The sequence below is a fragment of the Argentina silus genome (genome assembly GCF_951799395.1).
Source record: "Argentina silus genome assembly, chromosome: 9".
NCBI classification, from domain to species: domain Eukaryota; kingdom Metazoa; phylum Chordata; class Actinopteri; order Argentiniformes; family Argentinidae; genus Argentina; species Argentina silus.
Window position 1 is genome coordinate 14,345,351 of NC_139663.1, and position 13,798 is coordinate 14,359,148.

Here is a 13,798-nt window from a genome sequence, read left to right on the forward strand (position 1 = left end):
ACGATTTCTGCCTCCACCAGCCTCCACTGATGAACACAGCATCATCAATAAGTCCTGCACCCCTGCCCTGTGACATACCTGTCTGACCTTTGACAGTCAAGCATGGATGAGTCCCCTGGCCTTGAACCAGTTTCACGTTTTTCTCCCTAATGTTAGAGGTTAGGATTTGTGGAGGGTTAACTAATCATAGATCAGTGCCGATGGTGCAACCACCCACCTGATCTGATCTTTGAAATTTGACCCAGAATGTGATATACCTGTATCTGACCTTTGACCCAGGATGCATTTGGCTGATTTACCTGTACTGTATGGTTTGGTGATATTTGGTGATATACCTGTACTGTATCTGACCTTTGACATTTGACCCAGGATGCGTTTGGCCTGTGCACTTGGGCTGGTTCTGGCCCTGGTGGAGCTGGGGGGCTCCCTGCTGCTGGGAGCCTTCAACATCAAGACCTTCGGAGACAAGAAGGCCTCCAATACCACCATTATGGACCTCATCACGAAGGTGGGTCAGTCAGGTGATGTTAGTCAGAACCACAACAGTCTGTTAACAGCACCCTCATCATCACTAAGGTGGGTCAGTCAGGTAATGTTTCTCAGAACCGTCAGATCGTTACTGTGTAGGTTAGAGTTGTGTGTATGACAACTCTGTTAACAGCACCCTCATCATCACTAAGGTGAGGTCAGTGCCAGAACATCACAGAGGTCCTGTAAGTCATAGTTGTGTATCTGAAGCTCACACCCTCATAGACATCATACACAAAGTCACGTTAGATGCACTTCTCCAAACTATGTGTTTATAAAGGTTGTTATTATGTAATTATCATGTTATTACTATGTAATTACCATCTTAATATTTCATCTCAATGTAGATAAGTATAAGTGGACTGTATATGAAGGTGTAACCAAAACCATGTCTATGTCCTCTTGATACATGTCTTGATTCAGTGGGAACTGAGACTATAACCTTTTCTAATTTCTACGACTCCTCGCGTCCTCTCCTCCGTCCTCCACTTGCATCCTCTCTTCCGTCCTCCACTTGCATCCTCTCCTTCGTCCTCCACTCGCATCCTCTCCTCCATCCTCCACTCCCGTCCTCTCCTTCGTCCTCCACTCCCGTCCTCTCCTCCATCCTCCACTCCCGTCCTCTCCTCCATCCTCCACTCCCGTCCTCTCCTCCATCCTCTCCTCCATCCTCTACTTGCATACTATGTTCCTCCCCTTACATATCCTCCTCCATTGCTTTTTGAGGATGAAGTGAGTGGAGGACGGAGGAGAGGACACGAGTGGAGGACAGAGGAGAGGACACGAGTGGAGGACAGAGGAGAGGACACGAGGAGTCACGTTCCTAACAATTGAGAAAAGGCTATAGAGGGCTAAAAAAAGTGAACATTCTGCCATTTTAACCGTAATATACAGTATATAATAGACACAATGAGCCATAATCCAATATATATGTTTCATATGTTTCAACCCTCTCATCCAGATAGTGCACCGGTATGACATTGTTCTGATCCAGGAAGTCAGAGACACTGACCTATCAGCAACCAAGAAACTGATGGAGCATGTCAACAAGTAAGAGATGACAATACCCCATAACCAAACTTGTCTTCTATTCGTATTGATACCCAGTATGTCCCAAAAATATTGAATGGTGCCCTTCCTTGTCTTTATCAACCAGTAATATGACTTTATGGAATATGGTAAATATGGAATTATAAATATAGTATGATATATGATGGTTCTGACTCCTTTTAGATTTGATTAGTTGATCGTATTGTGTGAGGTATGTATATTTTAACCAAACTTCACTACTATGCCCATTAGTACAGTGTCCCAACACTACTAAATGGTTTTCTCTCTCCTTGTCTTAATCTTAATAAGAAGCAAGAGGCACTACTTTGCTTCGTTTGAATATCTAGCAACAATGTAATGGAATAACGATATGTAGCAAAGGAGACAATGAAAGGAAGTGTATCAATCAGATGTAGTGTAATGATATTAGGACTAACTGTATCCTATTGTCTTCACCAGAGGCTCTTCCCCCTACGTGTACCGCCACATCGTCAGTGAACCTCTGGGCCGCAGCACCTACACAGAGAGATACCTTTACCTCTACAGGTAGGTCCGACAACTGACAGAGAGAGATACCGCTACAGGTATGTCCTACAACAGACACAGAGAGAGATACCTCTACAGTTAGGTCCTACAACTGACACAGAGAGATACCTCTACCTCTACAGGTAGGTCCGACAACTGACACAGAGAGATACCTCTATAGGTAGGTCCTACAACTGACACAGAGAGATACCTCTACAGGTAGGTCCGACAACTGACACAGAGAGATACCTCTATAGGTAGGTCCTACAACTGACACAGAGAGATACCTCTACCTCTACAGGTAGGTCCTACAACAGACACAGAGAGATACCTCTACCTCTACAGGTAGGTCCTACAACAGACACAGAGAGATACCTCTACCTCTATAGGTAGGTCCTACAACTGACACAGAGAGATACCTCTACCTCTACAGGTAGGTCCTACAACTGACACAGAGAGATACCTCTACCTCTACAGGTAGGTCCTACAACAGACACAGAGATACCTCTACCTCTACAGGTAGGTCCAACAACTGACAGAGGGCTTCAATCAGATAAATGTGCACCTTTACTTAGTTGTACACTGTGTACTTTCCTTCACTCCTAGAGAGAAGATGGTGTCTGTGGCTAAGAACTACACGTATGACGACGGCTGCGAGCCCTGTGGAACCGACACCTTCAACAGAGAACCCTTCGTCGTCATGTTCTCCTCCGACTACACAGGTACAGAGAGGAGGAGGAGGGAGGGGTTGGGGGAGAAAGAGAGAGAGAGAGAGGGGGGGGGGGGGTTTGGGGGGTGTGGGGTGGGGGTAGGGAGTGTGTATGTGTGTGTGTTGGCAGGGGGAAGAAAGAGATTGACTCTACCCTGCTTCATACTATCAGAGATACTTTTCTGTATACAGTATGCCTACTCAAGACCAACCATCATAGAAAATGGTGACGTGGATGTGGGAGACCCTCTGTGTTTCTATGACATACTTTGAATGTCTAACTTTCTTTACCCCCTCTTCTCTTCTCCCACTCTCTCTCCCTTTTTCCCCCCCTCTCTCCCTTTCTCACGCCCCACCCCACCTTTCTCTCTCTCTCTCTCCCTACCTCCGCTGCCAGCTGTGAAGAACTTTGTCCTGATCCCCCAGCACACGTCTCCAGACTCTGCTCTAATAGAGGTGGACGCTCTCTACGATGTGGCCGCCGACGTCCGAGCCCGCTGGAACACCAACGTAACCATAGAGCACCATGCCACGTTACGCCGACGCAACCATAGAGCACCAGGCCATGTTACGCCGACGTAACCATAGAGCACCAGGCCACGTTACGCCGACGTAACCATAGAGCACCAGGCCACGTTACACCGACGTAACCATAGAGCACCATGCCACGTTACACCGACGTAACCATAGAGCACCAGGCCACGTTACACCGACGTAACCATAGAGCACCATGCCATGAAGTAGCGCAATATGATGGGTCTATAAAATACCATATACTGCAATTGGATATTGTTATGACTGCACTGTACAGTACCATATAATGCTACTATATCTGTATTATTTGTATTACACCTTTATTTATACAGGGGTGTCCCACTGAGATCAAGGTTTCTTTTTCAGGGGACCCCTGCTTACATTACAATACATTACATTAGAATTACATTGCATTACTACAAACAATACATTACACTAAATTACAATACATGATATTAACCTACATTACAAACAGTTAGACACAATTAACACGATATGATCAATGATGACAGATCCTTTATCAAGGTCTTAAACCGACCGAGAATAATGTGTGTTTAGAGTACCATAGAGTAGTACCATACACAGGGGAGGCTGGTGGAGGTAGAAATTGGAGGATGGGCTCATCATAAAGCATTCCATGCATTATACAATGAAGCCATCCTCCGATTTCTACCTCCACTAGCCTCCCCTGACTATACAGTACAGTAGAGTAGGGCAATATAATGTATGTATCAGAGAGTACAGTAGTGGAATGAGATGTGTCAGTGCTTGGCTAAAATAATTTAAGGTTAGGGTTAGCAGTTTGGGTTGGCCCTGTAGTGTGTAAAGCCCCTAATTCATCCATTCTTCCCCCGTCTCTGTTCCTGTCCCTGCTCCTCTTCTTAATCTTCCGTCTCTTCCCCCTCCTCCTCCTCCTCCTCCAGGACATCGTGCTACTGGGGGACTTCAACGCTGGTTGTAGCTATGTCACTGCCTCAGAGTGGCAGTATATACGCCTGTTCACTGACAAGAGCTACCATTGGCTGATCCCTAACGACGCAGACACCACCGTGTCACAAACCAACTGCCCTTATGACAGGTGAGAACATATACTGTACACGCGCGCACGCACACACACACACACACACACACACACATATAGACATGTACACACACACATGGACGCTCGCGCACGCGCACACGCACACACACACACACACACTACTCACCCTTCCTCTCTGTGAGCAGGATTGTGGCCACCACTGATATGATGAGAGGGGTCATCCCGGGGTCGGCTCAGGTGTTTGACTACATGACAGCCCTGAAGCTGAACCACAGCATGGTAAGACCCAGTCTCACTTCTCCGTAACCTCTGGGCACTAGGATCAATTTGCTCTCCCCAACATCCTAACCTTACTGCGAGCAAGGCCAATGCAAAACTGACCCAAGACCATCTGATGCAGTTCAATTACTTCTGCATCTGTGCACAGTCATCCTCTGATAGGTCTCTTCTCTCTCTCCGTCTCTGTCTTTCTGTCTGTCTGCCAGGCATTGGCTGTCAGCGACCACTACCCTGTTGAGGTGAAGCTGATTGGCCACAACTGAGCTCCCTGACCACACCTCCAGGATGTGTTACGGGGTCCATAACAACCAATGGGCAGTCTCTGTACTGAACCTGAACGGTCTAACGTATTCATATGAGTAACTAGGTCAGTTAAGTTTCATGTCAGAATCCAATAAAAGTCAGTCAAACTGTGTTCTTGTCATTGTGTAGTGTGTTGAAAGAGTGAAGTGTAAGGATATGTCACATGGTTACTGTTGATCCTCAAGGGCCACCATAGTTCATGTGAGAGGGAGAATACACTAGCTAATTAATTTGTTTTGATAATGCTAACATGGTTGTCATCTTTGCCAGTCATCACTTGTTACATGAAACTGATGGGGGGGAGGGGGGGTGGGGGGCTGGTGGAGGTGGAAATCGGAAGAAGGGCTCATTGTAATGCATGGAATGGAATGAGGAATCTAACAGCTACACTCCCCTGGGTTAGTGAGACTGATAGTTGACCTACTGTTTACCAACGCTATCAATGATGACAGAGTAAAAGCTGTGTGATGTCCTCCAAAAATAACATTTAAAAAAAAAAACACGTCTGAAATGGTGTCATACACTTACCGATCTCAGCACTCATTAGGATGTCACACTCACTAACGAATAACCAGAATAACAAATGTCATTTAATTAAAGTATATATTTGCAAACAATCAGTTCAGACAATGCAAAGAAAAATATTGTAACCTAAACTGATAGACCCATTGTTAATGGCTTGAGGCAAAGGGGGGGGGGGGGGGGTGTACCTGAAAACAATATGGTGGACACTAACTAACAGGGATTGGCGTGGACCAGCCCATCTATTTCAGAGATGAAGAGAGGACGCCACTTTGTACTATTGGGACGCACCCCGGGTTACAGTCACATGTTGGTTGTGGACGCCAGAAGGCATCCTCTCAAGGGTTAGGCACGCTAATGTTAGAGACCTTTAAGGCTCTGTGACAACACTCAAATCAACACACATCCTTTCTTTCCCCTCCTCATTCTCATGGCATTACAGAAAGGGACATGGACAAGAAATGTCAAAACCATGTTGCCGACACCTATCAAACTGTGTTAGATCAGTGATAATCCATAACGAGAAAGAAAATAAGTAGAGAAGGAAGGAAGCACAGATCAAAGGGAGGGAGGGAGAAAGAAAGAAAGAAAGAAAGGATGGATTTTTAAGTCATTGTCGCTGAGTTCGTGTGTGTGTGTGTGTCTTCTCTCTAGGCCTTTCTCCTCTTCAGCATCTCCAAGTACATGCGTAGAGACTTCTGGATGGAGTCTTTGGTGATGAAGGTGACAAAGTTGGTGATGTCAGCCTCCCTGTTAGACAGCAGCTTGTCGATGGTCTGTTTCCTCATCATGGACTTGGTGATCTGTCTGGCGTGGTCTGGAGAGAGGAGAGTTTAGAAATTATAAACATGATCCACAATGTGGTGGCCATACAGTATATTGACTTACATTATCCCCTTTAGAACCTACTAGGCCCAATACATTGTCTTATTGCTAGTTTGATATGAGAAGGACCAGACCAAAAGGGGGGGGGGGGGGGTCCTAATATACCAGTGGAACCTAAACCTAATGCTGTCACAAATGGATGATTTACATCAATAGACCCACAATGCTGTACAGATGATGTGCACATATTGTGCCACATATTGTGTCCGACCCCATTTATGAGTAATACAAACAGACTGTTTCTAGAAACAGGGTTTCTCTCTTCTCTAATTTCCCTTTGGGCTTTTCTCTTCATGTAAACACATGAAGACACAGACACAGGTTCTGACCTGGGATGGCCAGCCACTTGGTCATAGCCTCAGTGGCTGTGGCCAGGACCTGGTCCTCAGGAACCAGCCGGTCCACCAGGCCAATCTTCAGGGCCTCTGGAGCGCTGTACAGTAGGCCCAGCTCCAGAGCTATCTCTGTGGTCCTGTGGCCCACCGTGTTCGAGAGAGTGTCCTTGAACCTGTGGACCACAACGCAAACACAACATGAACACAACCGCATTTATCACAAGTCAGGGGAAGCTGACCACACACTCACCATGATGTCATCAAACCTGGACCGGAAAAAACACTAACATTCAATTGGATTCTATTCCATTCAATGAAGTTTATTCACACCCAAAGTGGGAACCATAGACGGTCACAACAATTCTAAAGCCCAAAATAAATCTGCTTATCTCTGTGCATACATTTTTACATGCTCGGAACTTCATCAGGGTCTCAAATCACAGCAACATCATCGTTTCAAAACTCTGTATTGTGTCTATGCATAGATGGTTGGAGGGCGGGCGGGTGTCTCACCAGAAGGGCGCCACAATGCCGAGCTGCGTCTCGTTAAGGCCGATGCTGTAGCGAGGGTTGTCAGCCATGATCCTGTAGTCACAACCTAGAGTCATCAGACAACCACCAGCTGGACTGGAGCCCTGGAGAGAGGGAGGGAGGGTGGAGGGGCATATAATCAGAATCTCCTTTGTGAGTTTAATTTATGCCCAAGGTGTATACCTATTTATGCCCAAGGCTTTAGGACAAATGTAAAATACTACAGAATACGAATAATACTACTTATAATGATGCATTTATTTTGTATAGTGCTTTTCTCAGTACTCAAAGACACTACAGAGAAAACAAGAATAGATAGATAAATAAAAAGTAAAATAAAAGCACAGTCAGTAAAAACAACAATAACAAATAGTTAAATATTAAAAGCAAGTTTAAAAAGATGGGTTTTAAAGGATGGTTTAAAGGAGGAGAGCATGCTGGATTCTTTGATATGGTTTGAAATTAGATTTTTGACAGAAATTTGATTGATCACTGAGTGTTGATTGACTGACTCACGTTAATGGCTGCTATGGTGATCATGTTGGAACCGTAGAGTTTGAGCCACATCTCCTGAACAGCCTTCCAGAACTCTCCACAACTTTCCGGACTCTTCCCATACATCTCCATGATGTCCAGACCCGCAGAGAACACCTTAGGAAGGGTCTGTATGACGAGAGAGAGAGTGAGAGACACACACACACACACACACACACACACACACACACACACACACACACACACACACACACACACACACACACACACACACACACACACACACACACACACACATTAAGGACTGTAGTGTGGGTGGTGGCCTTACTGGGGGTTTGGTGGATAACTATGAATATGAGGGATGTGGAATGACCGTGTGTGTGTGTGTGTGTGTGTGTGTGTGTGTGTGTGTGTGTGCTGACCGAGGTAATAATGAGGCCTCTGCAGCTCTTGTCCATTTCCAGTTTCTCCAGGCTGATGCTGAACTCTGTCAAGAAGTCTAGACTCATACTGTTGACAGGGGGGGACTGCATCCTCAACACTGCAACACCTGGAGAGGTGGGGGGGGAGAGAGAGAGGGGGGGAGAGAGAGAGAGAGAGAAATTATATATGTTTGCTACCATTGTCTGTCTGTGATGCAGGCAATATATTTCCATTTAGGAGCAGCAGCTTCACTGTGAGCAGGATTCTTATTCCTTTGTATTTCTTCACACCAGAGCTCTCTTACCTGTGCTGCTGTCCAGATCCACCTTGATCTTGGATGAGGTAGAGTTGTCCCTCTGCTGGAAGGCAAGGTAGGGCGACATACACACTCTCCCATGCCTACTGTGTACTGACAGCTGGGACAACAGACCTGACATAGGCAGGACAAGCAGGGGATTTCTTATTTCAGCAATATTAAAACCACAACCACAACAACACAGCGAGCTAACTAACTTCATTAGATAGACAGGTCGTTGAAGTTCAGTAAAATTACATTGACAACACATTATGCGTGTAGCACTGTCAAGATAGATCTATCCAATGTATACTTTGTCGCAAATAAAAATGTCCAAAAATGGTCAGAGTTGCAACTTTTTCAGGCATTTAAAATAAGTTAACAACATTTTACGTAGCTCAATAGCTGTAGCTAGTTCACATGCATCAAGTCAATTGAAGCAAAAACATCAAGCTTACACCGACATAACTTGACAGAAGCACGGAGGTTGTAGCGTTCTATGACCTTTGTTCCATTTTCTAAAAACATTGGCCAGCGAAGGGGGGGGGGTGGCTGCAAACCGTGCAAGGTAGCAGCCTAACAGCTGTTATTTGTGTGTGTTCACGGAATGGGCCTTTAAAACCTTTGCAAATTATTCGATAAGCAATATGGTTAGGGTTAGGGTTGCCTCTAAGGGCCAGGTGGCAGCACATACCTGAGAAGCCGTACTTGGCAGTATTCCTCAACGCATTAGCCATCTCGTCCCTTGAAGTTGACTCGGTCCACGGCTGCTAGCTTCCGCAATAGTCACGAAAGGGGTGCGGCCAAATGTTCATTTCTGGCAGTGGATTGGATCTGAAGGGGAAAACTACATCAGTAGTTGATGGGGATTGGTCTAGATAAAAGTAGTTTTTGTTGAGGCGGGCTTATGGGTTATTTTGAGGACACACGCAAAGACAAGACACACTAGCCAACACGAGTGCGTTGATCTGTGCCTCCTACTTTCAGAGTCGATGGAGTCGATACTTTCTCGACTCCGACTCCAAAATAGGAAACTGTCCCAAAATGACTAAAACTGTCAGTTGTGTGCCTGGGCTAGGCGGTACAGTGGGAGAAGATTCCATTCCCTTCAAGACATTCCATTCTCTTCAAGATGCCATTCTCTTCAAGACATTATCTACCGTTTTTGATGTCTTAGACATGAATTAACAGCGGGAGTCGATTCTTCACCTTCCCGACTCCGACTCTTGTGACTCTAAAGAGTCGAGAGTCGTCTATTTTGGGGTCGACTCCCCACCACTAGATGTTGCATGTGAATACACCACACTGGAAGAGAATATGTTTTCATGTGTGATGGCCACAACTATATTACAGAACTGTGTTATTGTATCTAAACTGATATCAATCAAATCAAAGCAGTTGATGTTGCAATGTTCATTTGTAATATCAACCTCAGATATAGCTCCTTATCCTCTACAGTACCCGCAAAGTGTTACCAATAGTTACCTGCAATGTTTCTTGAATGTGGCTCTTCCAGTTACAGTATGCATTGTGTTACAGTGCAAGTACTGTATGCATCTAACCGGTTTGATCATGTGGTTCTCAGAGCAGATAATTGAAGAGGCAGCCTTTGAATGCCATTCCTCAAGTCACAGTGCTCTGGCTCTTTACATGCATGTGTTTAATTTGACTCAACGAAGAGAGGAGGTACAGTAGGTGAACTTTTCCTCTGACTGATCTTGTTGTTTAGTTCACTTTCTCTGGGTTTTATTCACGTAGGGCAGGTGTGGGTGCAGGCTTTCTTAACCAAACAGTAACACACCAGATGTAAGTCACTAATCAAGTTGTTGAGCGTGGAGCAAGATCCCAAGACATTTCACAATGTCAATTACAACTGTATGTGATATAAGAGAGAAATACAATTTGATTTGATTTGATTTGAAGTGATACAAGGCTTCATTCTTTGAATTGTTGAACCAGATGTGTTATTGCTTGATTAGAACGAAAACAAGTGCCCAGATCGGCTATCTGTGGATAAGATAGCACACCCCTAACATAGAGTACTAAGTTTTCATCCATGTTTGATATTCTAGAACTGCTAAGCATTGATTCCAGAATGAGAAACATGTTTCACAACAACAGTCTCATCTAATGTTTTGATCAATCAGTGCTTCAGACTCAAGAGAGGAGAACAGACACTAGGAGAGAAAATCGAAAGCAAATATGGCCTCAAATCCTGGTGAGCATTTATAAGTATCTCCTATTGTATCAAGCAGGCTACAATGGTATGGTTAGTTGTAAAACTGTGCGAAATACAATCCATACAAATAAATACAGTAATTGTGTGAAACAGATTTTACAAATTATAATTATAACAAATCAAACTTAATATTACATTTTGGGCCCAAAATTAATAAATGAATAGCTGAAGCAGCATAGTAATTTAACTATACAGTCTAATGTTACAGTAACATTTTTTTACCAAAGCATTACAGTAAGTGCTAACCAGGGGAGGCTGGAAGAGGTAGATATTGGAGGAGGGACTCATTGTAATGCATGGAATTGTAATACATGGAATGGAATGTGCCTAGATGTTGGTCTCTGCCTACATATTCCATGCATTACAATGAGCCCATCCTTCTACCTCCACCAGCCTCAACTGGTGCTAACCACTTTATTTTCAAAGACAGGGACCGCCCGGGAGCTGAGGATTGTGCTTCTGGGGTTTAAAAGGGCTGGGAAGAGTTCATCAGGGAACGCCATCCTGTGCAGAGAGGAGTTTGAGATAGGGGAAACTACTCAGTGTGTGAAGAGACAGGGACAAGTAGCAGGGAGGCAGGTCACTGTGGTCGACACTCCAGGATGGTGGATGAATCTTCCCATTGAGTATACACCTGAGCTGGTTAAACAGGAGATTGTGCTCAGTGCTTCTCTGTGTCCACCAGGACCACAAACTGTTCTCCTGGTCACACGATTGGATTTATCATTTAAAGAGAAAGAGAAAGTATCTGTAGAGGGTCACATGAAGCTTCTTGGTAAGGGGGTTTGGATACACACTATACTGCTATTTACCTATGGGGACTATCTGGAAGACACAACCATTGAGCAGCACATTAAGAGTGAAGGGGAGGCCCTCCAGTGGCTGGTTGAGAAATGTGGGAACAGGTATCATGTCTTCAACAATGAGAACAGCGGTGATGGAACTCAGGCCACAGAGCTGCTGGAGAAGATAAAGAAGATGGTGGCCGGAAACAGAGGCAGACATTATGAGATAGACAGACAGTTATCACAGGCAGTGGAGGAGAAGAGGAGAACAGAGAAAGAGAGAGCAAGAAAGAGGCTGATGATGGTGCAGAAACAGATGGAGACCCTCAGCTCACTGGATGGTAGGATTTTTTTCATTAATTAACTTCACGTATCATACCTTTAACAACAAAGTATAGATCAAAGTATTAAAGGCTATGTGCATTCAAATCGCAGTAAAAAACAACACATCTTCTGAATTCATCTGATTGTTTACATTTTTCTCCCAACCCCTTAACTTAAATTAAAAGCCTTCCTTAAATAGCCTTACTTGTTCATCAGTTCATCAAGATACACCACTTTCACTTAGCAGCATGGTCACTTAGTGACGACAGAATCAAACTCTGGGACGAAAGTAGTACATTGTAATCAGTGTATGCTAGAATATAGACTGATAAAAATTAAAACATTGTTGTTATCTCTGACAGGTGACTCCCTTCATCTCTCAGAGCTGAGGATTGTGCTGCTGGGGTACAAAGAGTCAGGAAAGAGTTCAACAGGAAACACCATCCTGGGCAGAGAGGAGTTTGACTCAAAGAACACTACTACTGATAGTGTTGTGAGACAGGGAAAAGTAGCAGGGAGGCAGGTGATTGTGGTCGACACCCCAGGATGGTGGCAACATCACCGCAATCAGATGAAGATAAAACATGAGATTACGCGTTGTATGTTTATCTGCCCCCGAGGACCACCAACTCTGCTCCTGGTTATCCGGTTGGATGTCTCATTCCCAGAATTTAGAGCAACAGTAGGTGAACACTTGAGGCTTTTTGGTAAGGGAGTGTGGAGACACACAATAGTGCTGTTCACCCATGGGGACTGTCTTGGAGACACAACCATTGAGCAGTACATTGAAAGTGAAGGGGAGGCCCTCCAGTGGCTTGTTGAGAAATGTGGGAATAGGTATCATGTCTTCAACAATGAGAACAGGGGTGATGACATTCAGGTCACAGAACTGCTGGAGAAGATAAAGGAGATGGTGACAGTTCTGAGTTTGGAGTTCTAGAAGCACCTCTCTGAGTTCTGATATAAGCTCCCCATAGAGTACCGAGGTGTGTTGTTACCTCTGCCTATGGCGAAATTTGCAAGGAATTTGAAAGTGGACACAGGAAATATGTGAGCTCCTTGGTGCTCTTTAGTCCAAAGGCCACCTGCTCCTAAAGGCTTTAGAAAAGGCACTATTATGGCATTGAGCTAGGCAGCGGTCATAGGGCAAGACGGCAATTCATTTTGATACATGTACTTCGTTGAATCCCAAAACTTGAGTCAAGATTGGGAAAACGTTGGGACACTTCCCAGCAACCTGTTTAAAGTTACAATTTGTTCAATTGGTCAACTGACAAAATATTCTTTAGCAACATTCTATTCAGAATAGAACGTGCTAAGGAACATTTTGTCAATTGAACAATTGATTTTTTTTTTTTTTAAACCACTGCCTAGTTCAAGCCATAGAGGCAACAGGGTAGGAAAGGGTGGCCTTTGCACTACTAAGATCCATCCATGAGTCTTTGGGAAACTCAGGATCAAAAGGAATCAACCCACCAAAGTTCCACCAGCAGAGGGCAGATCTGTATTCTTTGGCTGAGTCAGGTGTCAACCCAGAGAGAGATAAAGGAGGAGATTTCTAGTCTTAAGGAGCCACCTGTCAAAGACAGTAAACCACTCTCTGCCTATATGCTGCTGGCATTGACATCATAGAGGGAGAGCCTACGAGCCCTTTTGCTAGAATTTATGTTGGTTTATAGACAGACAAGCAATAATATGCATACCATTAAAAAATCACATGAATTGTTCTGTATTTTGTTGGGTAATTAATTCTTCCTCTCTTCTCTATCTTGTTTTGTGTGAAGTGTGCGGTGATGTTTATGTGCACTTTAAATAAAGTTTGATTTGATTTGAATGAATGGCTTAGTTGTGTCAATACTGCATATATCCAGTGGTCTTTTTTCTAGATTAATTGATGTTTAACATCAATAGATGCTCCTTCATGGACCTTAACCATATACAGTAGATAGATAGATAGATAGATAGATAGATAGATAGATAGATAGATAGATAGA

The 13,798-nt window shown here is 44.3% G+C and overlaps 3 protein-coding genes across 3 annotated transcripts; 2 read left to right on the forward strand and 1 right to left on the reverse strand.

The window, feature by feature from the left end:
- Nucleotides 1–370: 370 nt before the first annotated feature.
- dnase1 (deoxyribonuclease I) lies at nucleotides 371–4,930 on the forward strand (the record flags this gene model as incomplete). Its single annotated transcript, XM_083676523.1, has 8 exons — nucleotides 371–508; nucleotides 1,490–1,578; nucleotides 2,038–2,124; nucleotides 2,710–2,825; nucleotides 3,210–3,322; nucleotides 4,270–4,424; nucleotides 4,574–4,667; nucleotides 4,874–4,930. The coding sequence occupies 8 exons, from the start codon at nucleotides 371–373 to the stop codon at nucleotides 4,928–4,930; spliced, it is 849 nt and encodes a 282-aa protein (XP_083532649.1).
- Nucleotides 4,931–5,542: 612 nt separating this feature from the next.
- eci1 (enoyl-CoA delta isomerase 1) lies at nucleotides 5,543–9,245 on the reverse strand. The gene is made up of 7 exons (XM_083677033.1): nucleotides 9,151–9,245; nucleotides 8,466–8,591; nucleotides 8,161–8,288; nucleotides 7,760–7,906; nucleotides 7,226–7,347; nucleotides 6,707–6,885; nucleotides 5,543–6,309 (listed from the first exon to the last, which is right to left on the reverse strand). Exons 1-7 carry the CDS (start codon nucleotides 9,191–9,193, stop codon nucleotides 6,143–6,145), a joined length of 912 nt encoding a protein of 303 aa, XP_083533159.1. The 5' UTR covers nucleotides 9,194–9,245; the 3' UTR covers nucleotides 5,543–6,142.
- Nucleotides 9,246–10,121: 876 nt separating this feature from the next.
- On the forward strand, nucleotides 10,122–13,638 carry LOC310810054 (GTPase IMAP family member 8-like). The gene is made up of 4 exons (XM_083677653.1): nucleotides 10,122–10,142; nucleotides 10,604–10,674; nucleotides 11,126–11,821; nucleotides 12,167–13,638. Exons 2-4 carry the CDS (start codon nucleotides 10,659–10,661, stop codon nucleotides 12,742–12,744), a joined length of 1,290 nt encoding a protein of 429 aa, XP_083533779.1. The 5' UTR covers nucleotides 10,122–10,142; nucleotides 10,604–10,658; the 3' UTR covers nucleotides 12,745–13,638.
- Nucleotides 13,639–13,798: the final 160 nt, after the last annotated feature.